The sequence below is a fragment of the Bradysia coprophila genome, chromosome IV (genome assembly GCF_014529535.1).
Source record: "Bradysia coprophila strain Holo2 chromosome IV, BU_Bcop_v1, whole genome shotgun sequence".
Taxonomy (NCBI): domain Eukaryota; kingdom Metazoa; phylum Arthropoda; class Insecta; order Diptera; family Sciaridae; genus Bradysia; species Bradysia coprophila.
This window is the reverse complement of record NC_050738.1, coordinates 14,612,584-14,639,269: the sequence shown is the minus strand read 5'-3', so window position 1 is coordinate 14,639,269 and position 26,686 is coordinate 14,612,584. Positions and strand designations below refer to the sequence as shown.

Here is a 26,686-nt window from a genome sequence, read left to right as displayed (position 1 = left end):
TTGACAAAATACTCCACGTTCACTGTACGGCCGAGTAGCCAGATAAGAGCTCACTCCAAGAGACCTAGCTCACGCTCCGGAGAACATAATTTAAATTTTTTTTCCCTATCTAATAAAGCTAAAACAGACGAAATATGTTCAAATGTGGCCGACCTACAAGCAAAAACTGCTTGCCGCCCTGTGCCTGTTTCACACCAAGGGGTCTAACTCACGAGTCGGTCATCTGATTTCCATAAACTTTTTTTTGTAAATACCTTTTATTTGACGAATCACTTACAAGTGTAACGTTTAAATGTCCGGAGATATCTTCGAAAAACCGTAAAGCACTTATTGGGCCACAGCTCGGGAGGGGTCGATCCAAAATCACTCATCTTCGAACTTAGCCTGTCTTTTGACATTACCAAACTGGAAAAAAAAAAGAATTTTCAAAATTGGATGCGTTTTACTTAAGTTATCGTGCAGACAGACATCTCTAGACAACCACAATAGGTTTCCCCTTACTCATGGCGTCCAATTCGACGTGTTACAAACGTATGCGTAAACCTATAAGACCCCAGTACTTCGTACGGGTCTAAAAATTGTTTTCAAGTTGACTTTTCAAACAATATACATGTCGTAAGTGTCTTAACATGTTCTTTCAGAACCTTGGTGCTTACAGTTACTTGGAACTAGGTGCTTTGAACCAAGGCTGTATACTTTGGGGAGGTCACGCAGATGCAGATACGCGGGTTACACACCACGTTTCATACAAAAAATTCACCACGCCATACAAATTCAATTTTGGTGAATTTGTTTGTATAGAAAAGGTGTGTTCCCGCGTATCTAATAAAATGGCGATCTGCGTGACCTCCACAAAGTATACAGCCTTGCTTTGAACAAACCTATACGATACATTATCCGATAGTTCAAAATGACAAAATGACAGTTGCTGTCCATATGCACATCCTTCCCAAGACACTTCAATTGAATTTGAAGAAAACTTAAACATTGGTTTTGTTTTGGAATTGAATGAATTGACTTTCAAAAACTTTGTTTTCGTTTCAAAAACATGAAGAAGATAACATTTGGCAAAATAAACCTAAATGCACCGAAGACATCTGATGATTCCGCTCCATTGACTCAGGGTGAGTGTGAAACTGATTACACGAAAAACGGAATTGACGTTTTAATTCGCAATCGTTTTTCGAAGGATTTGGAACTTTTGGCAAAACATCCAAAGCTGAGGACGATGTAGAAACGCAGCATGTGAAAAATATTATGGGAATCTCGTCATTCGGTCGTAAGGCAAAGAACTTCGATATAACAGTAAGTGGACTCGCCGAATCATTTGATGAAACATTTGTGTGACGGATAAAATTTTCTGAATTAGGAGCAAATAAACAGAGCCAGAGAAAATGCACCCAGGAAGTCGTTACTCGACGATGAGCCAAACGACGACGAGTCTGATGATGAAACAGTGATTGGCCCGGTACCGATTCCAGTTGAGAAGAGTAAAAAAGAGTAAGTCGAATAAGTAAGTTACTGTCAAGGCAACCCTCCAATTTCATCGATTCTTGTATTTTTCAGACAGAATGCGAAAGGTGCAGATGAAGACAGCATGGACGAAATGAGTGACGCTAGTAGCGATGAAGATGACGAGGACACAAATCTGTTCAAGAAGTACGTAAAAGCAGACGCAAACCAATCCACAAAGTTTTAATCATTTCTTTTACAGAATCCCGGCGTCACACGAAGTAAAAATGCAACATGGGAGTCGAGCCGTATTGGCATTGGCAGGTGATCCATCCGGTGCCCGTCTAGCTTCTGGTTCAATTGATTACGAACTTTGCTTCTGGGATTTTGCTGGCATGGACACGCACATGAAGAGTTTTCGAACCCTTCAACCGTGCGAAAATCATCCGATTCGCAACATTCAGTACAGTGTTACCGGCGACACAATTTTGGTTGTGTCGGGAAATTCTCAGGCTAAAATTCTGGACCGTGATGGTTTCGAGAAAATGGAATGCGTGAAGGGCGATCAATACATTACAGACATGTCCAAGACAAAAGGTCATGTAGCTCAATTGACTGCCGGGGTTTTTCACCCATTCAGAAAGGATGAATTCTTAACGAGTGCGATGGACTCGACTATAAGAATATGGACTGCATTCAATTCCAAAGAGCACAAGTCATTGATAAAAACGAGGGCCCAAGGTGGTCTGAAAACAATACCAACCGCTTGCAGTTACAATCGCGACGCCACCTTAATCGCAGCAGGTTGGTTGTTATAGATAAATTACTCAAAACTCAAAAGATCAACTGAATTTTCCGGTGAAATTGTTTAGGTTGCAACGATGGCAGCATTCAGACATGGGACACACGGAAAATGTTTGTCAACAATACGCACTGCGTTCGAAATGCCCATACCAAAGGCAGTGAAATATCTTGTTTGGCCTTTACACATCTTGGCACACAAATCGCAACCCGATCGTGTGATGAAACGATGAAACTGTGGGATTTGCGAAACTTCAAAGCGCCTCTGCATGAATTCGTTGACTTGTATTCGCGTTACGACACAACCGACTGCTGTTTCAGCCCCTGCGATTCAATGATCATGACGGGTGAATCATTGCGAAAGGGTGACAAAATTGCGCACGTTGTCATCTACAATGCAAAGACATTCGAATTGGTGAACAAAATACCCGTGACCGATTCGCATGTCATTAAGACGTTGTGGCATCCAAAGTTGAACCAAATTTTTGTCGGTTGCGGAAATGGGGTCATCAAGTGCTACTATGATGATAAGAAGAGTATGAGAGGTGCTAAACTGTGCGCTACAAAAACGTACTTGAAGAAGAAACATGCCGAGGTCGTTGGTGTGACACAAGTAATAACTCCACACGCGCTGCCAATGTTCCGTCAAGAGAAATCGCGATCGTTACGGAAGAAACAAGAGAAAGATCGTCTCGATCCGGTCAAGTCACGAAGACCAGATTTACCCATTACCAGGTTTGTTGAATGTGTGGTAGTTTTGGGTGTTCATGATGTTCTAACAAGCGTTCTTTTTAGTGGTCAAGGTGGTCGTGTGGCGTCTTCTGGTGGCACATTGAGTTCGTATGTCATCCGAAACCTTGGTTTGAGTAAAAGAGTGGAGGACGATCAAGATCCAAGAGAAGCAATTTTGAAATATGCTAAAGATGCGGCCGAAAATCCATACTGGATCACGCCTGCCTACAAGAAGACTCAGCCGAATGCTATATTTAACTCTGAAGAACCTGATGCTAAGAAACCGAAAACTGAATAGGAAATAAATGTTACCTGTCCAACATACAAAGGAGTTTTGTTGACGAAGTGAATGGGGTGAATTCAAGCCAAGTATTCCCGAGTAAAAACAGGTTCGAAGGTATGTTTTACTGTAGCGCGCTTCGGATGATATCGGAATTCACTGCATTTTCGGAAAACTAATGAAAAAGTAACTTTTCTGAGCTCACTTTCCATTAATAACTCGGTATAAAAATGGAAAATCTGGTTTTCGTGTGTTTATTGACCTCGGCTACGCCTCGGATTCACACGAAAACACTACTTTTCATCTTTTTATCCCTAGTCATGTAATAGTACATTACATGCTTGTTTGGAGATTTTTATTTTTCCGAGAGGGAGGTTCGTTGCCAGAGCCGAACAAACAATTACAAGTTAAGCATTTGAGAACGAGAGACTAATTTTTAAAGCTTCAGGTTTTTTATTTCTATGTTGCATACATTGCATACGAGCCCATCATTCTTATTCTTGTTTCGTTTATTGCACTTGAACAGATCGGCAAACGGATTAGTGAGCGGAACATTTTCTCCATCTGCAATAGTTTGCGGCAATGGTTTACCCATCGTTTCAGGCAAAAAGAGACTTGCCATACCACCAATTGTCAGCAGTGAACCCATAATAATTAAGGGCAGCACCAACATATTGCTTCCCTGTTCGTATTGAGGATTACAAATCCCAGGCTAGAATATTGACTCTCTTTCACTAAATACACTTTACTTACCATGTGATTCACTAATGGTATGACAATAGGGCCGATCATACCGATTACAGACTGCAAAGGCATCAGTTTGAATTTATACAACAAATCTGCAAAACTCTACTTACACTAACTGACATTCCTAATCCTCTCACCACCGTCGGATACAGTTCGGACGCTGCCAGAGGCAGCACAACAAAGGCCGATGATATTCCCATTTTACCGATGCAATACAATATCAACATGATCGTTTGATTGTGTTGAACCAAAAAAGTTAGTATACACGCCACCCCACCAACGATCTGGAATTTACTTGGATTATTTGATTACGCTTGAAGTGCGTTAAACTAACCATTGATGTGCATAGTATCCACCTTCTGCCAATATAAATGAGACCCGGCCACAGGAAAACGTAAGTTGGGAACTCAACAGCTCCAGCTAAGAAAAAGTTCCAAATCTCATCTCCACCTTAAAGATTGGAAGAATTTGTTGTTTGCAAAAAAAATTGCTCCCATGTGGAACACAAGTAGAAATAACAAACCCAAAGCCGGTGCATAGTATGACAGTCCCACATAGACGCATGTATTCGAAAACCAAATGAAGGTGATGATAAGCGTTTTAGCTCTCATGTTGTATCTAATTGTGTAAAGTGTGGCTTTAAATGCCAAGAAAACAAACTTTTTTCACAGACGGCAAGGATATCATCAGAACAGTTATCGAATCTATTACTTCGTTTGATCTAAGACAAACTGCAATAATATCTTTCACTTCAATTGTTTTCGAGTGATTTTAAAGTCTCATTTTCAAGAGTTTCGTAATCATTCGCAGCTGTAGTTGATGTCGATAGCAGATGATAATAGCCGTCCGTAAAAGGTTAACTTACGTTTTAAATAAGTCCAAAATGCCAATCGATTGAACAGTTTCTGGAGTTATTGTACCGATGGCACTATTACTTTTCATCTTACTTCTAAGTACTTCTTCGTAGTCGTCTGGAATAGTTTTTCGATTAAATTTAGCAATTGTTTTCATAACTTTTGCAGCCTTTTTGTAATTTCCGGTCGCTACCAACCATCTTGGTGATTCGGGTAGCACAAAGAAACATGAAAATAGTAGCAGCAATGGTACGGAAACTGCCAATGATAGGAAGCGCCAATCACGAACGAGATACACTACACCTGACAGTAGAACTAATCCCAGTGAATATGCGATATTCAAAACGATCGTACAGAAGACTCGATGGTTCGGGCCAACAAGTTCGATAGCTGAAATGCACAATATTTTCATAATGATTGAATTGTATGTCCCAATGCATCGAGGAACTACCCAACACATAAGGACTAGCCAGGATGGCTGGCACAGTAATTCCAACGATAAATCGAAAGACCATCCAACTAGGAAAATTCCACGCGAAAGAGCTTAGTACGCATGCCACGATTTCTAAAAATAGGTAAACGAAAAATGATGGTCGCCGTCCCCAATAGTCTTGAAGGTATCCAAAAACATAGTTTCCTATGAGGCCACCAACACCGAATAGAACAAGAGCGAACGTTGTGTAAAAATCTTTGCTGCACACCAAATCCCATTCCATCACAATTGTATTGGGAAACATGTTTCGGTCATAATTCCAGCCCGACGTACACTCAATTAAATGCGATTCATTGATCGTATCCACATCCTCGTCATATTGAAATCCGTACTGGGCTAGATCCGCTGGTGACTTAGAATTCAGGTACCGTACAATGTCACTGTAATTTCGATCGAACATTTTACACTCCGAATATTTAAAATCACCGTCTCGTAACTCCTTTGGAATGCTTTTAGGGGAAATCATTGTTACGCATTCTGTGTCACTCGTTTATCTATTGAACAAACCTTAAGTTTTTGACTATTTCGGGGTAGTCATTAGCCCATGGTTCTAAATCGGGCTGACGACACCAATGGGCTTGGCGGGATGCTATGAACAGCTGACTAAATATCGAATAAAAATCGTTACTTCTTTCGCACACTCTTATCTTGTATATCCCGCTTAATGCAAGAAGCGTGGTAGGTACCTGTAAGCGTGAAAGGCACACGGTAAAACGGCAGGGAGCAGCATCGTAATAATTAGCTTTTGATAAATTCCGAAAGACCCTACATCGGGCAAAACAGCATCGAAATCCATTTTGGTTCAACGAATCGGAGAGCACTTCTTGAAAGTCCCAATATCCAAGCAAATCGTATCCGTATCCGGTTTTAAACAATCTATAATCCTCTATGACGAAAACTTCATGTTCACACACAAAACGGTCCTCAGCAATGGCACGACCCGACATCAACTGAATGAATTCAAAGACTGTTCTGTTTAATTTGCGTAATAGAGGTTGCATCTCTACCGTTGTTGCTAATTTTTATTGTAACAATTTAATAATTTAATCGTTGCTTTGATTAGACATATTTATGAACGGTGGATGTGGAAAGGTAACGTAAATTTATGCATTCTGCTGTGTCGAGTAAATTTAAGTGAACATCATGTTCAGTCGGTTTGGTCCAATTTCCATCAAGACTAATTAAATAATGCACTTTATTCATAGGTGATCTATGATTTCATTTTGCGAATGAAATGATTGTATTATGCTGTGTGTAACGGGTGCCTAGAATTTAAGACCCTGACACACTTACACGTTCGATGAAGTTTTCTTTTAGGTGGAGTATTGAGGGGGTCGAATACTTGTCGAAAATTCGTTTTTATTGAACATTGAAGTGCAGTCGCAGTGGAGTTTGTATGGAAAATGACATACAATTATTGTCTCATCTAGACTGTAGATTCATATATTACAAATACGTTTTGCAAAATTCAGGTACCATATGAAGGGAGAAAACTAAGAGATACACAACATTTGATGACAATATCATACAAAACATTCATATATTTGTGCTGGATATCGTTGTCGTGATGATGTCATGCACGTAAAATAATTTGGAGTCCTTCTTATAAGAACTGCCAATTTATGGTCTTTATTGGTCAGCATTAGAACAAACATTGAAAAATTGGCATTAATACAAAATTACGTCAAAATATAAAAAACATCTCTTCCATCTTATCATAAGACCTAAACGTTCCCATAACCGCTGCCACATTGCCTCTCTGAATCGCCATGATTAGCCGTTGTTGAAGGAATGACCTGGCTCTCGGTTCCTGTGCTCTTCTTATATTTTGTAGATTTCAATTTTCACTTATAGAGGTTGACGCCCTATTTGCAAATTTCGTTGACAAAGGATTTTCAAAAAGAAAATTCTCTGTGGATTTTCAGAGGGATTCTTTTGAAAAACAGCCTACCGAAATCGGACGCATTTTCCAGTAGACTTTTTTATATGTGCCTAGGAAGGTATTCGACCCTAGAAGCCAAAACCACTTTCAAAAAAATTCTTCGAAGCTTTTGTGACTGGTGAAAGGGGATCAAAAACCAAAAAAATTGCACATGTCTTACAAAAATTTCTCCAGTTACACGAGCCGTAGAGGGTCGTGTGGGGTGTCATTAGAAAGGTAATAACATGTACTGTTGAGCCGAATAGGGACTTATTGGTTTTAAAATTCGTCCACACTGAAATATGTGCAGTTAAAGTTTTCAACCGAACACTTACACTGTTCTTACAGAAATTTCTCGAGGCACACAAAAGGTGCAGGGTCGTGTGGGGTATCATTTCAAAGGTAATTTTCCGCACCTTTCGTTGACGTAAAACTTGCGATTTACACTATCTAGATTGTTTACGGAGAAGCTACCTATCATTATTTGTATAAATTGACGTAATGCCAGTATGCCAATATGCCTGGAGATAATGTTTTCGATAATTCAAAATGACTGCAAAAGTTGATTTTCCTTTTTATTTACATTTTTTCTTTGTTTATTAATCTTAAACGTTAATTACAGTTTTTAATACAAATTTTTTATACCTTAAATTTGCAAAGATAAATTTATTTTTCATCGATTTACAAACATGAGTATAGCATCAAATCTATTTTATGATTTGTGAAACAATAAATTAACAGATTTTCTATATTATAAAACATAACCTATCACAGTTTTCGTATATATGTAATTTCATTATAAATAAATATCTATGCACTAGTATACTACATTTACGGACTGAACTACAAAAAAAAATTATTTGCCTTCTATATAAATGATGTTAATCATAAAAGAATTCAAATCACTCTCAACACCTGTTCCGCTACAAAGTACTAAATTTATAAAGCTTCGCTATTAAAGACAAAAATTAAACAATAAAACGAAATCGAAGGACATTCCCTCCAAAATTGGTTTGACTTATTGACCTGTAGCAATTTTAGGAATTTATTTAGAAAAAATTATAAGGAGACATCCATAAATAACGTAAGCACTACAGGGGAAGGATTTTGAGCGACAAGATTTTTCGAAGGGGCATTGATGAAAAAAAAATCGACAGCAATATTGTATCATCTGTTCTTGATAAGACCGACGGAAAAGAAATACGGTTTATTGTTAGTCTGGTTTTTTATATCAAATTTCCGTGTTAAAATCAATGAAGTAATAGATTCACATTAATTTCTTTTGATGATTTAAATGCTTATAGATCAATAGAAATAATAGAACCGATAATTTTGGTAGTAGATATGCTTGGCTCTGTGAAAGATTAAGAGGATAGAATGCTGAGTAAACAGAATTGATATTTAATCTGGTTTAATTTGCATAACAAACTTCAGTTTCTTAAGATAACGATTTTGAGTTAACAAAAAAGTTGAGTTACTTATGCAAATTACGGCAGCAATGAGCGAATTGTTCTGTTTAAGTATTGGAAATTAAATTTTTCTTTTATCATACAGTAATGCAAAATAATTTCCACTTTTAATTACTTTGTCAATGGTTTAAAAGTTTTGGCAAATATGGAGACAGGAATTTGTTTTTTATCTGATTTTTTTGCTTTAAAAATTCAATAATCAATACCCTTCAACACCATTGTATTAGAAACAACGAGGATAAAATATAAATCTGTTCTATTCATGGCCGGATTAAGGACTCTAGCGCCCTGGGCATGTAACACTGAATTAGTGAGTTAATGATCGCGAACGGAGCGAGAGAAAAGTTTTTGCGATTTTCTAATTTCAATTTGATTTCTCACTTCTGAGCGCCTAAATTTCTCACCTCTTATCGCCCTAAGCCTTCCAAGCACACTGGGCTGCGCCCTGCACCCACTTTGCCCATTGAGTAACCCGGCTCTGGTTCTAGTTATTTGAAACCAACTGAACATGTTGTCAACATTCGATTATCATTCTCGAAAAACACAAGAGTTTACCAAAGTTTAAGTAACGATACTAAACTAGCCACTGTGAACTAACTACCTTTGTCGTTTCTATCTCATAAGATAATACTTATCTGATATTGATTGGAGACATTTAAATAGTGACATTTAGTACGATTAAAGAACGGGCGTGTATCAGCTGTTATCGTCATCACTCGAGTAAAATAAGCAATGATCTTTAGCATCTTAGTTGAAGCTAGCTACATAAAAGATTTTGCATCAATCGCATTTAAAACTGCTTAGAACAAGGAGGTAAGATACTATCTCTCTATAATAATTATAATGATTATGGTGAAGGTGTGCGACCAGATTAGTATTTTGAAAATGATTTTTTAGTACTTAGAATAGTCTGAATAAAAGAAGAGTGAAAAGAGTCAATAATGTTTGAGTTTAAAGAAAAGATTTTACCTAATAAAATGGTAGAATAATTCAAAAGCGCTTGATATATTAACAACAACAAGCACACCACACTCTGGCAAACACTCATTTATCTGATTTTTTATTTATTTATAAAAGAAGTCTTGTGCAGTGAGTCGTTATCAGAGTTGTGTCGTTTCTCTTAAAAAAATACTCCGGATGAAAAGGAACATAAATTAATTTTAATTCAATGTCGTTGAAGAAATTTAAAAAAAAAATCTTAAACAGAAGACTGAAAATAAAATTTCATTAAAAATGTTGTCGCTTACATTGTATTTCCTGTGTGATCAGATTCCGTAAATTTTGGGTCCGTTAGATTGAATTAATTTTCAACAAAATGGCATCAAGAAACAGCTTAAATTTTAAGTTTAAAAACAGTCGTAAAAATTCTCAAATTAACAATCTTTATAACAATCTTCGTACATCCATTCCGAAGGAGAAAAAGATATTAACAAAAACAAAATAATTATTTTGAAAGAAAAGAAAAACAAAAACGAAGAAACTAAAAATTATATTACAAAAGCACACCACTGTTGTATCTATTGACACTATATGACATGAATTCTCTCTGCCATATAATAACCATTTTGGCTTCTGTAGACATTAGAAATCTTCAAACAGCTGCAACTCAATTTTGTCTAAAGATCTGGCTGCCCGCCAATCCGTTTCTGGATATTCATCAAAATTACTCGAATCACCAGCGAAGCTGACTTTCGGTATCATTGGTGGCTGAAACAGAAAAAAAATGTTGATTTTGAAAAATTGACCGTAATTACGAAACAACATATACGGCTGGTTGTATTATGTCGCTGATGTAAATGGATGTTTTGATTTCGATTCTTTTAATTATTAATTGTGTGTCCAAATGCAACACACAGACACACACCGAATTAAATGTTTTCTGAAAACTTGTTTCGAGAAAATGTACATATAATTACACACAAGACAGGATTTTAATAGTTTCACATTTATTATTGGATGTGTATCAGCGCAAATTGAACAAAAGAAATGTTTTAAACGGAAAAATATGCTAAAATTAACGCTAATCGCTTCGGTTTGGCGTCATTATGGGTTTGCGTTTACGTCGGTTTTTCACTATACAGTATTTTCCGACGTGATATATTCACTTTTTTGCAATATTTATTTAGACAGATGAAAGATTTGCATAATTACCGATTTTACCACATCGATACGATGATTTTCAACGAGAAAATAATAGTATATTACCGTCCCTGCTTGTATATTTGTGGTTTTGACAAGTGTGACGGTTGCGGAACGAGCCAAAGGCGAGTGAAGTTTTCACGAAATCCAAAACGTAATTACTTGTAAATCATTGTTTTGGCTTGTGTGAAAATTTCAGTCGCCTTAAGCTAGTTCCGCAACCCTCACACTTGGCAAAACAACAAATTTACAAGAAGGTAACGGTAATATACTATTATTGGCTGGTGAACTTTCACCTAAAGTCGAAGAAGGGCGTTTTTTGTCCGTGATTCACTGCCGCTACGGGCTATGGACATACATGTGTGTGGACTCATTGGATAGGTATTGTCCAAGAGATCCGGTCAAGCATAAATATCTTACATGTCCATTGTACCATTGTTCGAAAATATCAAAAATAATGTTTCTGTCAAAGGCCGGAAATTTTGATGAACTTCAAAAGTTTATATCTCGCACCTGGCGAATGTTTATTTTTAGATCAGTGGATGCCCTGATACAGACTTAACCTAGCTTCATAATGATACCCCATTTGCCATAGTAGTGACAAGTTTATGATACTTTTTTGGGTACGAAGTAAATGACGTTCCTATACACGAAAGCAAAATATTAATTTTAGAAAAATACTCGAATTATGCTGTTTTTGATGTCTGCGTCGACTGATCGAAAGTTAAATATTCACCAGGCACGATGTATCACCTTTTGAAGCTCATCAAAATTTCCGGCCTTTGACTGAAACATTATTTTTGTTATTTTCGAACAATGGTACAGGACATGGAAGATATCTGTGCTTGTCCCGTATCTCCTGGACAATACCTATCTAATCAACCCCCACACATGCATGTCCATAGCCTGTAGCGGCAGTAGATCACGTACAAAAAACACCAATTTTCGACTTTTGGTAGCCAATAAAAGAATATTAAAATTAAACGACTGCGGTTTTAGACTATTCAGGCCAAGGACTGTCTGGGCATGTAAACAAAGTGTCGCCGAAAAATAGCTCCGACGGAGCCTGGTTCACTTTAAAAAAAAAATCCCTCACTATTAAATGCAAGCGGGCCGTAAGTGCATTTTCACTGTCACAAACAGTTAAGTAAATGGCACTTTACCGCATGTGAGCATGTAAAACCTTATTTTAACTGAAAATAAGATTGTTTGTGACATCTGTTGTCGAAGTCGACTTATGCGTGTAACAACGCACTTCAAGAATTTAGTGCTACTCTAAATAGGGTACTGAAACTGGACAGTGTATCACACAACTATATAACACTGTAAAAAAACAATTTCATACAAAACATTTGGCAGCTGTCGACCATGTACACTTTTGCTTGAAGTGCGTTGGTGTAAACAATATTTTCTTGGAAAGATATATTTACAAAGACTGGAGAATAGCGTGACCGTTATGGCAATTGCAATGTGCATAACAAAAAACGTACGACTGAGATAATTACCGAATGTCATTATGAATTCTAAATAGTTCAGGTTGAGTTGAGACAGACACAAGATAAAATCTCATTGTAGACTTTGTCCAAATACAAATTTTGTGAGACCTCAATACGAGACCCAAATATTTTCTAACTATTGCATCGGTGCACATAATTTTGTGTGTATAGCAATCTATCTGTCTGTCCGTCTATCATCCATAAATTTCAAAATTGTTGACAAAAAAACACAAAAAATTTGATGACCGAAAAACTGAATCACCGATCTAGATTAAATGGATGATGGTGGGCGTCTCGATTTTTACAACATCTTTTACTCTCAATGAAAATTTTGCTTCAACAAACTACACTCTTGTTGTATCATTAAACTAATTTTGGATTTTATTTTATATATTATCAGCCGCTGCTCGAAAATGATCTGTTAAAAAGTTTCGAGTAGTACACCGCCCGCGAGCCGTGTTTATTTTCTCACTCTCAATCGTCTAAACGTGTGTAGATTACTCACCGTCAATTTTTTGTGATAAACATCATCCCAATCCAAGTGTTTGAACCACCTGTGTCGCTTAATGTCATCGGCACCATTTTTCATATTTCCCATTCGTTTTGTTCGGTCTGGCACTAGAAGTTTCTTTACTAAATCTTTGGCTATCGGATCTATATGCCTGGCCCAGTCAATTTTGCCGCTTAGAATCTTTTCGTAAATACCGAACGGATTGTCATCGTAGAACGGGGGATAGCCAACCAACATTTCATATATCAGTACACCTACAAGAAAGGAACATTTTTTGCATTGTTAGATCATTCGTTTTTATATATCGATAATCAATCAATCAAACGAAAAGTTTTATTTTTTTGTAAAATATTTCATTTGTGTACAACATGTCGCGACGCAAGCTGTGAATGAGACGATACTTTAACTTAAAAGAACATCATTTATGATTAATGAAAATTTATTTCACCTCGAATTTCACCTACACCTCGATTTATATTTAATATGCAGACTAATCGACTAGACAAGTGTGTATGAAAAAGAAAATATATTGAAAATGAAAAATAGGAAATTTCTCGGAAAATCTTGTCACAAACGTGTAAAACGTTGTTGGAAAATATAGTTAAGGAAAATCTTAAGAGAAACGTTATTGTATTCTGTTCATAAATTCAGCTATTACGTAGCTTTGTTACTTCAATTTTTGTTAGTTCATTTAAATCTGTCCTCACCGTCATATCAACTGGGAATATATTTTACGAAAAAAAGTGACGTCGAACGCACACGAAACTCTCTTTTTTAATTAATTAAATACACCTATCAATTCAACTAAATAAACGGTTATTTCTGTTTAAATTAAATTTTATTTTAAGAACGGACAATTTAAAAATACCTCGATCGCATGGTTGTTTTACCAACAAAAAAAAATCTTTGGTTTATTTTCGTCTAACAGTTTCGTATATTTTGATTAGAATGAAAAAGCAAATAAACCGAATAAAAAGTGGTATGTAACCACATACACATTTTACACGCGGGTCATAACTTTCATTTACACTACAGTGCAGAATGAATTTTTCTTTTACTCACCTAATGCCCACCAATCGACTGTATTGGATAAATTCGCAACATGAAAAAGAAGAATGATAGTCAGAAAATTTGTTGAAGAATTAATTTTATTCGATACGACAGAACACACATGCCGCGAATGATAGTGGTCGAGTTGATGAATGGAGTCTAGGATGTTTCTGCCTCGTGTGGGACCACCACTTCCCATACACCATATACACCATATTTTCGACTCGGCCACTTTATTATCCGCGGCTTATGTCTATCTTCCTCCTCCTCCTATCTTTGCTCGTATTTAATCCAGAAAATTTACTTACCGGCTCTGTTGTGTCCTTTGGATTGTATTATTTCGGGTGCTAAATAAAGAAAAGAAAAGATTTTCATCTCAACTTTACCAAAGTCTTTCAATCGCATTACTCACCTAAGTATTCAGGCGTTCCACATAGAGTCCATGTACGGTCCTTAAGTTTTTTGGCAAACCCAAAATCTGTTATTTTTAAATGGCCGTCTCGATCGATTCTATTTTTTTAAAAATATTGAAACTTGGTGTCACATTTGGATCGGATTACTTTTACAAAGTCAGCTACTTACAATAGGTTCTCTGGTTTCAGATCGCGATACACGATTGACATAGAATGAAGGTACTCTAGAGCCAAAACGATTTCACTGGCATAGAAGTTTGCTGTAAATGGAAAAAGTTTTTAGTAATTAAAACTGCAGCTACGAATGTCGTGATTAAGTAATTAAAAACTTGTTGAGTAGAAAGGTGAGTTTTCTTCATTAAGCAAAAATTCCACAGTTCTTCCATATCTTATTTACCTTCACATCAACATTACTTGACGTACTTATTAGTTTTTAAACGATAATTTTTCACCAACAACTTTCGTGTTTTAATGTGGGAAGGTGTGAAAAATACAACGATTTCAACGTGCATTTATATATAACTACTGTTACAATATATACATGCTATTGAGTCAATTCCTCATATTTTATTATCTCGCAACACTTTCAGTTGATTTTCTTATTGACGTAGGCATACACCATGTCCCAATTTACAAGATATTCCGTACGAGAGGAGTAAGAAAATAGTGACGAGGTCTGCCACATCTAATAGATTTTCCCGACCGTTTTTTTCTTCTTCAAATAATCTTTGATTCGATTCAGTATTTCTTATAAAAATGTTTATCTTTTAAGCGTTGTAAACGTGTACACACCAAGAATAAATTTTCTTTTTATTTTATTGCATCTTGCACAACGCAAATTTAAAAATAGAAAAGAAAATTCACGGAAAAAGGGATAAATTTTGATGGAAAATGGAAGTTAAAGAAAATGTACGTGTGAAAATTGGTTTTTCTTTTTTTTATTTCTTGCTGCTAATAATCGTGTGGGTTGGAAAATTTAGTGTTTCGAAAATTTGTGTTTCTTTTTATTGGTTATGGGCTTGTGAATTCAAGTTTGCTGATTGTGAAATTTCATTAAATAAACACAAACACCATTCCCTGGTTTGTGTTGTTGGTAATGCGGGTGTTTATTGTAATTAACACAGGATAGTTGTAAATATGATTCAATTTTTCTAAGAATATCTCTGCGAATCAATATTTTCTAAAATTGGATAAATTGAGAAGCATATGCATGAATAGTAGAGGTATCATAACTTAACTATTAAATCGGTAACTTCTTTTGTTAAATATATCTTTATTGTCGATATCAGATGTCTAACTATAGAACGACTAGGTCTTAAGATCTGATTGTTTAATACTGAAGATCGTTGAAGCTCAATGTTGATCCGATCAATGAAAGTATAAAACAGGTATGGTCTATTGTCCACCCGGAGGACATAAAAATTTGATATTCGTACTTAAACACACTCATTTTCATATTATTTTGACATAAAATGTGAGTGCGTTTAAGACGAATTCGCCGATCGACCATACCTGTTCTTGACTGTCATTGGATCCGATAATAGATACAACTATTCTACTTCATAAAATTGGACATAAAAATTTGATTCCCGCAATCAAACGTACTCATTTTCATATTTTTTTGACATAAGGTGTGAGTGAGTTTAAGATGAATTGGATCAGCCATACTTTTGTTCTGGACTTTTACCAGCTCATCGAGAAAAAAAAAATACTTCTTTCGTATCACTTTATTACTCGCTATAAAGATAAGCGAAAAGAAAATTCTTTTTTAAATAAGAACCATTACTATCGATGTGCTTGAAAAAATATTTTTTAATTTGTCGAATCCAAGCAAAACAACTTTCAGTCGATTTCACTTTAAGTAAGAAAATCCATATAGCTCAGACAAACAATTTTACGATTTTTCTTTTACCACAATTTTCTCGAATCGTGAATAGGATTAAAGCACAGAAAACAAAAGCAGGTGGATTGTCGACACATTTATTTAGATTTATGTCCGAAACACATATGTATGAATTTTGAATTGTTGATTTATCAAATTGATAATTGAAAAAGTGTGCGCGCAATTTAAGCCAATGAAAAATTAAAAGAAAATATTGTGTGGGCCGAGGACACAACGAGACCTATCGACGTTTCATATATTTTCGGAAGTTATGATGGTAAGAAAAAAAATTTTTTTGTTGTTGTCAAAATAAAATAAAAATGTGGAATACAAAGACAATCTTTGCATGACGAATCGGTTATTTCTGGGTTGATCTTACAAAGAAAATGATTTTTTTTTGTGTCAATGTTAAATCTGCCTTACTCACCAGTTGAACTGTTAAATCTTCCGGCGTTTCTTAAATAGCTGAATAGCTCGCCACCAACTACATATTCAAATAGCATGTATAAACAGCAATCATCTCTGGTGTACCAGCGTCTGTAAATGAGAGATATTGAAATTAATATTTGATATCTAGAAGCCGGAAATCAACACGAAACGAATTTTTGCAGATTTTATGCTGCTTTTAAAACTGGGTTAAACTATCATCATTTTTGATATATCAGAACTCTTAAAGTTTCTCAAAACAAATTATTTGCATCTTAGAATAACATTTTATTTGCATTTGATAGTTTCAAATTAAAATTTCAGAGAATTTTCTTTATGATGCGAATGTAAGTTTCGGTATTTCTAACTCTATGTTTGGTTACTTACAAATTAACGATAAACGGATGATTTATTTCTGATAGAATACTTTTCTCGTTCTTCACATGCTCCACTTGTTTCAGTCTTATTACGTCAGCCATGGCTAAAATTTTCATTGCACAAAATGTCTCTGTTTTTTTGTCGAGGCAAAGGCATACCCGTCCAAATGTTCCGGTTCCTGTGAATCAGATAAAAAAAACCCATCAGAATATTGGTTTTGCTCTTGAAAAGAATTCGATTTATATTTATAAAGCAACCACTTGAATGTTTCGTTTTAATTTGTTTCCGATGAAAAGTACATAAAAACAAAACTAAATCGCATCGCACGAGTACAAACACAAAATCGTGTTTTCAATTTGGCAATTAACTTTTGCCTTTTTAATTTTGTATCGAAGCGTATGTTAGCTTAATCTTAATTGGCATGAAATACATGAAACACAAATTTGATAATAAATAATTAAACTAATCTTAATACCAAATTAAAAATCGAACTGTTTTGCGTCTATTAAACTCTTAATTTTCAATAAAAAAAGTTTTATCAATTAAAAAAATTAAATTAAAAGGAAATGTAATTCCAATCAAAACGATCAAATTTTACTTGATTAGTTGAAATTGGGGAAATAAAAAACGTTTTATGTGTGCCGATGATCTATTTTCGATACTTTTATTACGCATGATAAATCGCAATTCTAGGTAAGAGGTCCAGTCGAGCTGTGAATTAAGTGTTTGTTTATTTTCTTCATTCATTTAATCAAATCGGAGGACCGCATGCAATGCTAATGAGATAACAATAACTTCCTTAGAGATTAAAATGAATTATTCATTTCGATATCCTGCATTATTCGAATCAAACATTTGTTTGTTTTTACTGGCATTTCGAATTTTGTTTAGAATGGACTGAGCAAACACGCCTAGGAGATGTTCATTAACCGACTCGTTAGTAGCTTTGTATTATATGAATAGCTGCTCCCGGATTTTAAAGGAGACAAAAAGGAACCTTTGCATCTCTTACCATGGAGAGTTTAAGACGTATCCTTACCTTTCCGAAACGGCAAAGGCATCATAATTTAATCATTAAATCTGTTAGTTTATTTGTTTCGAGTCTCACGTAGTATTTGAAATCTATTACTTCTTTAGATTTACTTTACGTTTTGCTATTGGCATCAATCCTAAATCTACTACTTCAAGACTAAGTCTATTTTAAGTGGAAAATATTTGTGAAAGAATCGAGTCATAAAAATGTTTCTAAGGATAGTTTGGTTGGTTGTCCTGTAAAGCGTATTTTTATGAGTGTGATTCCAGCAACACTTCAAAATCACCTATTCCGTGTGATGCAAATATCTATTGCGTTTTACTTTAATGACGCTTTCTAATTTTGATACAATTTCGTAAATGAACCAATTACAAAACTTTTCTTTTTCTTTTCCACTTTCGTTTGCACTCCTTATAACATAGTTTTAAATATAGAATGATGATAAGTTAAACGGTAATGTCTTAAAATATATATTGTTAAACGTCGCCGGACGGTCTTCAAAATATCATCCAAAATTAATAAACTTTGAAAAGTGTGTGAGCACACAAGATCATATAATGTAGGTTGAATGAAAACTCTGTCAACATGATAAATATTATGAAAATTCTAGTTTCGCCTAATGAAAAGAACTAACAAAAGTCTGATGAACAGAACGTCTATTCGGAGAAAAAAAAAATCTGATAATTTTTCATAATTTTTTTTACATCGTCGGTTCGGTCGTGCGAACGCATACGCTTGACTTGAAATTGTAAAACAACAGTTGAACATTATACTTGTGAAAATTAATTGTCTTTGATTGATGTCGTATGGTGGTCGGTCGTTAATATATTTTTTTCAGCTTTTCCGACGTTATGTTGTGCGTAGTTGAATGCATAAATAATGCCGTTGTTTTCTGTGCGTTTCATATTATAAAATGTTTTTAAAACGATTTAACTTTTCCTGTGAAGTTTTTTTTTTGGCGGATATTTATTCAAAAATCTGATGAATTCTTTTTAAACTTTGCACAGAAATACAACACGTTTTTAGGTTACTTTTGTTTTAACAAGACGATTTCCATGCTGGAACAGAGATCTATATTTGACATGGATTTCAACAGAATTGTTCCATTACTCATTTCCTCTCTCAAATGTTTTTTTTTTCGTAAAGAGAAAAACATCGTCTGCGTTAAGTTTAAAAAAAGTAAATCATTGGGATGTAAACAGACACATAAATCCTACAGCACCTGCCATTAAGGAAGTGCAAGAATTCAAAGAAGTGTTCAAATTTGTTTAACGAACAGAATGTTTTGGATTTTATTCAACTGTCATAGAGAAATGCTTCCGACTTGATGCTAGTAAGGTTCAAAATTTTCGACTGTAGTAACAAACAAGAGAAAATCTTTGTCGGAATAATAACTTTCGTTTTCTTTGAGGTTTTCTTCTATTTACCCAGAGCGACAGATCTTAACTGAAGACAATCTTTTGGTGTACTTCTACCTTCGATGTTTGCTGTGTTGCTACTTCCGTTTTTTCTCTTTACCTATTTTAAGGTAATCTCGCATCGTGCGACTACCATCAAATTATAACTCGCACCCAATTTCAATGAACCCGCACCCAGATTCTATAACTCGCAGCCAATTTCCATAACACATTCCTTTAGAGTCAAGTGGGATAATCTTGCACTGTGTGATATTCCCCTATATGAGAGGAATTTCGCACCCGCTGATGATACGTCTCTTTGTTTCTTAATATTAAAGTCTCAAAAGTTCAAAAAGAGTTAAGAGGCTCAGAGGCGATGGCTACTCTTCTCGCTTTTTCCGTTATTTATAATTTTGCGAAGTGTCAGAGGAACTCACTATAAACAAAGCCCACAGACAAATTGCGTACCTCCAAGTGGATAAAACACTCTTTTCGTAGGTCACGTAAATGGTTCTTCTATTGTGATGCCAAACTCAAATTTCCGCTCGTATAACAAACCACATTCCCATTTCGTGGTAAATTAATACCAACAATGATAGATAATGACTTTAATTGCATCGAACCATAATATATACGAATTAATCTATCGCTTTTTTGTATACACAAATTATAAAATCTGTTAGACTGACAGGCTGAGCTAGAAGCAATTAATTAATCGTTTCGGCTTTTCTTATATTAATGTATGCCAAATTCAATTGTTTAAAAAGAAGACGAAGAAAAGCATTAACGAAATTTCTGACATTTGAAATATTAACCCACATTTTTATGCTATAATTTAAATTGTATTTCTGTTTTTTTTTTTTTGTTTGCTTTCTTCCAATGTCTTCCCAAAGCGAATTAAGCGAGAAAAAAACCCATTCAAACATTTCAAACAGATTCAAGTTGAATGATCATGGTCAATTCATTTTTTTTTCGCCAGTTCGACGAGAAAGTTATTCAAATAAAAAGCTATTGCAATTAAAATGTAACGTCCGATTATGTACTTCGGTTATAAACATTTATTATATTACACAAACAAAACATCATCATCAAGATGTGATCGTTTGATATGTTCGCTCTTAATGGATCGATACATATTTATATAGGCGACGGTATTGCTTTAGTCATCGATTATGTGTGCAGTAAATTTTGATTTTACATATTGGAGATTGATTGCTCTAGGTTAAATAAGATGGATTTGTTTGGATATTGTCGGTTTCACGAGTGATCTATTTTTGATTGAAACCCGTTTTCTGGTTTTAATTTATTGGTGAAGTTATGACAACTGTTAGATCTTGAACGGTCGATTGAGTGATAGAGATAAATTTGCAACCGAAGTACCCATTTTGTGGATCGTACCTAGGTCCAGTATTATAATTCTTAAAGTTCATAATTTTTTTTTGTTAAAATGGTGAGATTGCTCAAGAAATTAATTTTTCAAAAATCATCTACAATGGACAATAAACCAACAATTCCTATTTTTACTTCTATATGTTCAATGAAGAACATAACCTGAAGTCAGTTGTGATCACAACACTGACCATTTTAACCCCATGACAATAAAACCGCGATCAGCTCATTGCAACAAATCCGCGATCAGCTAGTCAATAAGAACGGATAAAATTTAATCAATTGAACTGAACTGAACCAACAAGAAGAGACAAAACTCAATCAACTGGAAAGATCACGCTATACCACAACCATTCAAACAGCTTTTCCACATAAATCAATTCTAAAGGTTCAAACAAGTGTCCACATCGTGGTCCTAATCATTCCATTGTTCTATGGATTCGTGAGTATAACACTCAAGCGAGACTCTGTTTCGTCAGAATACAGCAGCCGTAATTAGCGACTCATCAGTCAACAGCAAACTAAAGAAAGCAAACTGTAAAAAGATGGATCGAAGATGGAAATAGATGGAAAAAGAGCAAGTGTTACAATAATCGACCGTTATAAAGTTAGTATATATCATATTTCTATTTATTTTATCTTTAGTACATCAGTTTCCATCTGATGGAAATAGATGGATCGAAGAAGGAAAAAGATGGATCGAAGAAGGAAAAAGAAGAATCGAAGATGGAAAAAGATGTAAGTTGATGGATTTTAGACGGAAATAGACGAAAATAAATGCTCAAAATTTTAACATTTTGCAATTTAGCATTCTAAGATACACTCAACATTTGTAGGATACAGTAAGTAATTGTCAATATGACTTAACGGCGAGTCATCTATTATCGACAAAAACGGCAAACGATGAGTTCAGGCTAGAGTTCTCTTATATCATGAAATGTGCAGAAAAACTAATGAAGTACATAATTTGGCATCTAACACTAAGCAACTATTTTAAACGTAAGAAGTAACAGATTCAATGATTTTGCAGTATAAAAGCAAAGGAGAGAAAATTGAAATTCGATAAGTTTTTCTTGTTTTGGAAGATGTTGTGGTTTGTAAATGATTCCACACAAAAGTTTAACAAATGAAAATCTAGATTTTTTATTTTAGTATTTCATTCATTTTTTGTTATTTACGAGGAACGTGCCTAATCGAAATTGAGAAAATAAAAACCTAGATTTCAACGAAATTCTTAAGTAATCAATTACAAACCACACCAACGCTCAAATTAGAAAACATGCATGTCGATTTTCACTTTTCTCTTCCTGTACTTTCCTGTCTGACTAAAAAGATCTAAAGCCTTGTGATCACAAAAAATACCATCTCACACGCAATCGCTAAAAAGTCTACACAAAAAAATAACAAAAACTTGAAATGCAAACACAACAAAACAAATTAATTATCTTGTTGTCGTTAATCAGATGTTGAACCACCCATAAAATGCATATAATAGCATCAAGCATCTTCTTTCAAGATTATCTCTTCGCTTTGAACGATGAACCAGTAAATATTTACAACGTTTTTTTTTTATATACAATCTGACCATTGCACGATGTTAAAGAAACTGATTTTGTAGGTCATCCAAGGCAAGGCAAAAAGAAGTTACTTTCTTTTGCGTTTATAAATTATTTTAATATAAAATAAAAACACCATCTACACAAAGGTGCATAAATGTGGATAAGGAAAGTAAAAGGAAACGAGTCCGTACATATAATAAAATAAAATGAAGAGTCTGTGTACGATGATATGTCTGACCACTATAGCAAAACGAAAACAACGTAATAAACGTGGCAAAAGAAAGAACATTTAATGAGTGTTTATTAATATTACTTTCAATGATTTTTTTTGTGTTGGATATTGCGTTGTATCGCCTGGATTCGACAAAATTAAAACTCCAAAAGTTGATGTGACCAAATTTTAGCCTAGCTTTCGACTGTGTGACCAGTCATCTTCAAGGCTGAAAAAATTTTATTTGGCACTTAATCACTTAGAGCTATGAACAATTATAATTTATTTTCGTAAACTTACGCTTACTACTAGGTTGTAAACAAACTTAATCAATTTCTTGGTTTTTCCTTATCACTTGCTTACAGTCTCGTTTGTTTATGTTTGTCACTTGACAATTTCACCTGTCACTCAAACATCTGTTGCAGATTCATTTCATCATTCCGTCTTCGAGGGGGGTTCACATGGCGGCGTTTTCCACTATTCACGATCAGATTGTAGAACATTGGCGATACATGAGCTGCATCTTTTCTGAAGTTCACAGCTGAATTTCCTTTAAGAATGATTTTGTTCGCTTCATGTATTTTGATCGTTCGTTTTGACCGGACTTTTTTCAGAATTTCTTTGTTCGCAAAATCAAATTGATGTTTCTTGGTGGACACATGGTAGACCAGTGCAGTTTTTTTGTTGTTCTTGGCCATGTTTTCCACGTCTTTCTTATGTTCTACATCCCTGTCATCGAGCCGGCGACACGTGCATCCTACGTAGCTTCTGGGGCAGTTCCGACAAGGAATGTTATACACCACATTCGAACATTGACCTGGTCTGAGTTTGTGTTTCATATTGGAGAAAATGCTGGCCACCTTATTTGTAGGTCTTGGGGCTATTTTCAGATCCGGTGCATATTTTCCGACTTGCTTTGCAACTGCTTCAGTTAATCCGGGAATGTAAGCCATTCCTGCAAACCGATTTTTCTTTGGCTGTGTTTGAACAGCTGGTGTTATTGTTGTGTCTATTCTGGTCGAGTTTGCATTCGGTGGTGGTGAGTTAATTTCCGATACATCGGCTGATAACGACGTGCCAGCAATTTCCATCCTGCTAATGAGCGGGTAACTTATATTACCTTTCGATGTTTGGCTGGACATCATCTGGTTCACTTGGTGGATTAGTCGTTCAGTCAGTTTAGCCGGAAAATTGTTCTTGTCCATTATCGCTTTGATGGTCAATCGGTTTTCCTGGTGGAACGATGAGTGGCTCAACGTGAACACTCGCCGGATGAACGATTTTGCTGTGTTGATGACCATATTCTTTGGATGTTTAGAATAATAGTTCAGCAGTCGATTGGATGCGATCGGTTTGTGGAACCATTTCGTTTTGAGTGTGTTTCCATCGTTGTGCACTGTTGTGTCCAGGAACACAATGGAGCCGTCATCGTCTTGCTTTTCCATTGTGAATTGAACATTGGGGTTGTAGGAGTTAAGTTTATTGAGTACTTTATCGGCCATTTCAGGTGGGATTGATGTAATATGATCATCAACGTATGTGTTCCAAAAATCTGGATCTAGGTTTGTGTCGATGATCGCCTTTTCCACAATGTCTTCAATGACTCGTTCGACCAATATTGGGGCCAAAGCGGAGCCCATAAACATACCCAATTTTTGGCGGTAGAATTTGCCTGCGAATACAAAGTAATTCGCTTGCTCCAAACAAATTTTCAGCATTTTGAGGAATTCTTCTTTCGGAATGGGTGTGACTTGCTCAATGTGGTGAAAATCACGGTCTATTATCTCCAATTTCGTTCTAAATCGACAAGCAATACAACAACTATAAACGTTTTTTGTGTTGTTTACTTAGTCGTTGTATGCTTTACAAAAGAATCGAAAAAAATAGAATTCAAAATCCTTACAATTTGAATTTTTTATTTAAATGAAAAATATGCAACATCGCTATTGACTATTCCAGTAAACGTGTGACGCAGAAATAACCGATAAAGTGGAGATTTTAATTATAATTGGATTAGAACGCTATTCTAATGGGACTTATCTGGCGAATTTTATTGTGTAAAAACAATAATTAAAAGCGAATTAAACATACACAATGGGGTAATTCGAATCGCGTGTTTATACAATATTTTATTTGCATTCTGTGTGTGGCAGCAAAACCGTTTCGCTGGAATTGATACCACGCGCGTACTAATTTAGCATTGGCATATTGGAAATTCGGATTCAGTGTCATAGAAGACTTAAATATCATATTGTGCACACTAATCATGGCGTATTCATGTGTGTATAAATGACCAAATGAATCGGTAAAGAATCGTCGATTAGAGACGTAGAATAGTAGAGTCCTTATCAAAATACAAATCGGTAAGTTCGAAACGGTTGACCATCTGTTAGCGACTACGATGAAAACGAAACAGTAATGACCTTGGACTCATTCTGCTTATAAATAACCAAATATATGTCAAAAATAATGAAGTATAAGATTTTGTACCAAACTGAAACAAAATTTCAACAAAGGGCGTAACAGATTTAATGTGTATGGATCTGTGATACACGTGTCATTTTTTTTTAAACCGTGTACAGGAACTAATTAAAAAAAACTGACTTTTCACATGTTTTTCCATTCTATATGAAAGGGTGAATTTTCAAAGCGTCCGTTTCAGATGTGTATCTAAAAGAGGCGAAAATTATAAAAAATTTACCATCGAATCCATGAATGAGAGAATTGTAAACAAGATTTTATACATGAAAGAAAGATGCTGTATTTTCTGTTGTATTCCGAATATCCCAAGTTTGTTATGAAAAACCATTGGATTATGAATGTATAAGATAAACAGTGGTTGCGAGCTGCGACGTTGTATAAATATTTTGCCAGAACAATAGGATTTTTCAACTTTCTTTCATTTTAGCAGCACGTGTACCACCTACTTCAAGCAATTTGCTGAAATATTAATTTTCCGTGATTTTTAAAATAACACAATTTGATGGATGTAATGTCTATTCCGTTCATATTTTGATTGAAAAGTAAACACAAACGTCGAGCTAATATACTCTATTGTTAAAAATGCAATAAATTTTCCGTTTCAAAGGAAATGAAAATAACCAAACTTAACGGAATAAATCAAGAGCACGAAATGTGTTCATGTTTGGTTCTTATCACAAAAAAAAAAACAGAAAAAATATCGGAAATATTTTCTAGGCTGAACCATTTCAAGAAAACATTTGTCTTAGGTTGTTTATTCTCACACATATTTTGACTGCCTAATTTCAGTCGCTCTTGACACTATCTTTTATATTGCATAATATATTTGGATGATGGGTATTTTCCTATAGCAATAACGTGACTTTAATTTAAAACTAAACAAGACTTTAATTAACAAGAAACGAAAGAAATTGTTGATTTGCTTCACAATGTGAGACAAATCTATTGTACATACTAGTCTTAGGCAGAACATCAAAACCATTTTGTGAATAAAATTTGGCGTAAAATGATTAATTAATCGATTAAAGTATCGGCGATGGGAAGTAAGGTCTAAGAACTAAAAGTTCGTTTTCATCCGTGCAGCGTGAATAACTTTATTTTCTCTGCTCAAATGCAGTGAGAAGATGGTGTTTTGTTGACGCCGTTGACGCTCTCTGTGATGACCTTGGTAAACAAATAACCATTCTTCTATTTGAAAGATTACTCTGTATCGTTGTGATTAAAAGCAATGTTAAGAACAGGTTAAGGCAACCATGTAGGCGGGGGACACCAAATTTTATAAACGCACTCACTACAGATAGTTTGAGAAATCAACTCGTGATCAACTCAGGAACCTGTTCTTTTAGAACCTTGATTGAAAGATCCAACGATTCCACCCCAATTGATGCGTTACATTCATATGGTAACGCATTTGGAATAAAATTGAAATATCTTACGATTTCTACTATGTAAAAACGATGGAAAACAGAGTTTATCAAAAATATATCAGCCAAGTTTTAGACTGACCAACAACGTGAGCAATTTAACATTTATATTTCTACAAAAAAAAAGAATATTCTACGACTCCCATAA

The 26,686-nt window shown here is 35.1% G+C and overlaps 4 protein-coding genes across 7 annotated transcripts in view; 1 reads left to right on the top strand and 3 right to left on the bottom strand.

The window, feature by feature from the left end:
* The first annotated feature begins 967 nt into the window (after positions 1-967).
* LOC119085999 (gastrulation defective protein 1 homolog) lies at positions 968-3,305 on the top strand. The gene is made up of 7 exons (XM_037196574.1): positions 968-1,124; positions 1,190-1,305; positions 1,370-1,500; positions 1,567-1,659; positions 1,715-2,256; positions 2,325-2,988; positions 3,049-3,305. Exons 1-7 carry the CDS (start codon positions 1,049-1,051, stop codon positions 3,281-3,283), a joined length of 1,857 nt encoding a protein of 618 aa, XP_037052469.1. The 5' UTR covers positions 968-1,048; the 3' UTR covers positions 3,284-3,305.
* A 396-nt stretch (positions 3,306-3,701) lies between these two features.
* LOC119066054 (beta-alanine transporter) lies at positions 3,702-6,313 on the bottom strand. Its single transcript, XM_037168279.1, has 9 exons — positions 6,046-6,313; positions 5,867-5,962; positions 5,318-5,808; positions 4,878-5,256; positions 4,536-4,630; positions 4,347-4,462; positions 4,123-4,296; positions 4,019-4,069; positions 3,702-3,947 (listed from the first exon to the last, which is right to left on the bottom strand). Exons 1-9 carry the CDS (start codon positions 6,153-6,155, stop codon positions 3,702-3,704), a joined length of 1,758 nt encoding a protein of 585 aa, XP_037024174.1. The 5' UTR covers positions 6,156-6,313.
* A 2,439-nt stretch (positions 6,314-8,752) lies between these two features.
* Positions 8,753-26,686, bottom strand: part of LOC119086004 (cAMP-dependent protein kinase catalytic subunit 3) — a 44,359-nt gene continuing 26,425 nt past the window's right edge. For 2 of the 4 annotated variants that reach the window (XM_037196578.1, XM_037196579.1), the window contains exons 3-10: positions 17,054-17,222; positions 16,668-16,777; positions 14,528-14,618; positions 14,358-14,455; positions 14,254-14,292; positions 13,958-13,975; positions 12,890-13,149; positions 10,319-10,456 (exon numbers count right to left, since the gene is read on the bottom strand). In XM_037196578.1, coding sequence (XP_037052473.1) covers positions 10,331-10,456; positions 12,890-13,149; positions 13,958-13,975; positions 14,254-14,292; positions 14,358-14,455; positions 14,528-14,618; positions 16,668-16,777; positions 17,054-17,222 — 911 coding nt within the window. In that variant the 3' untranslated portion in view covers positions 10,319-10,330. Of the gene's footprint in view, positions 10,457-12,889; positions 13,150-13,957; positions 13,976-14,253; positions 14,293-14,357; positions 14,456-14,527; positions 14,619-16,667; positions 16,778-17,053; positions 17,223-26,686 lie in introns of all 4 variants that reach the window. The other 2 variants (XR_005089377.1, XM_037196580.1) reach the window with 2 other exon arrangements.
* On the bottom strand, positions 22,588-24,414 carry LOC119086002. The gene is made up of 2 exons (XM_037196577.1): positions 22,934-24,414; positions 22,588-22,862 (listed from the first exon to the last, which is right to left on the bottom strand). Exon 1 carries the CDS (start codon positions 24,349-24,351, stop codon positions 23,038-23,040), a length of 1,314 nt encoding a protein of 437 aa, XP_037052472.1. The 5' UTR covers positions 24,352-24,414; the 3' UTR covers positions 22,588-22,862; positions 22,934-23,037.

Bases quoted from the DNA above. Each gene is read 5' to 3' on its own strand.
- LOC119085999 (XM_037196574.1), top strand. From the start codon at position 1,049: ATGAAGAAGATAACATTTGGCAAAATAAACCTAAATGCACCGAAGACA. The intron at 1,125-1,189 runs GTGAGTGTGAAA...CGTTTTTCGAAG, and splicing joins TTCCGCTCCATTGACTCAGG to GATTTGGAACTTTTGGCAAA. The intron at 1,306-1,369 runs GTAAGTGGACTC...TTTCTGAATTAG, and splicing joins CAAAGAACTTCGATATAACA to GAGCAAATAAACAGAGCCAG.
- LOC119066054 (XM_037168279.1), bottom strand. From the start codon at position 6,155: ATGGATTTCGATGCTGTTTTGCCCGATGTAGGGTCTTTCGGAATTTAT. The intron at 5,809-5,866 runs GTTTGTTCAATA...TTCCCCTAAAAG, and splicing joins GAAATAGTCAAAAACTTAAG to CATTCCAAAGGAGTTACGAG. The intron at 5,257-5,317 runs GTAGTTCCTCGA...TGTGCATTTCAG, and splicing joins GGCTAGTCCTTATGTGTTGG to CTATCGAACTTGTTGGCCCG.
- LOC119086002 (XM_037196577.1), bottom strand. From the start codon at position 24,351: ATGCTGAAAATTTGTTTGGAGCAAGCGAATTACTTTGTATTCGCAGGC.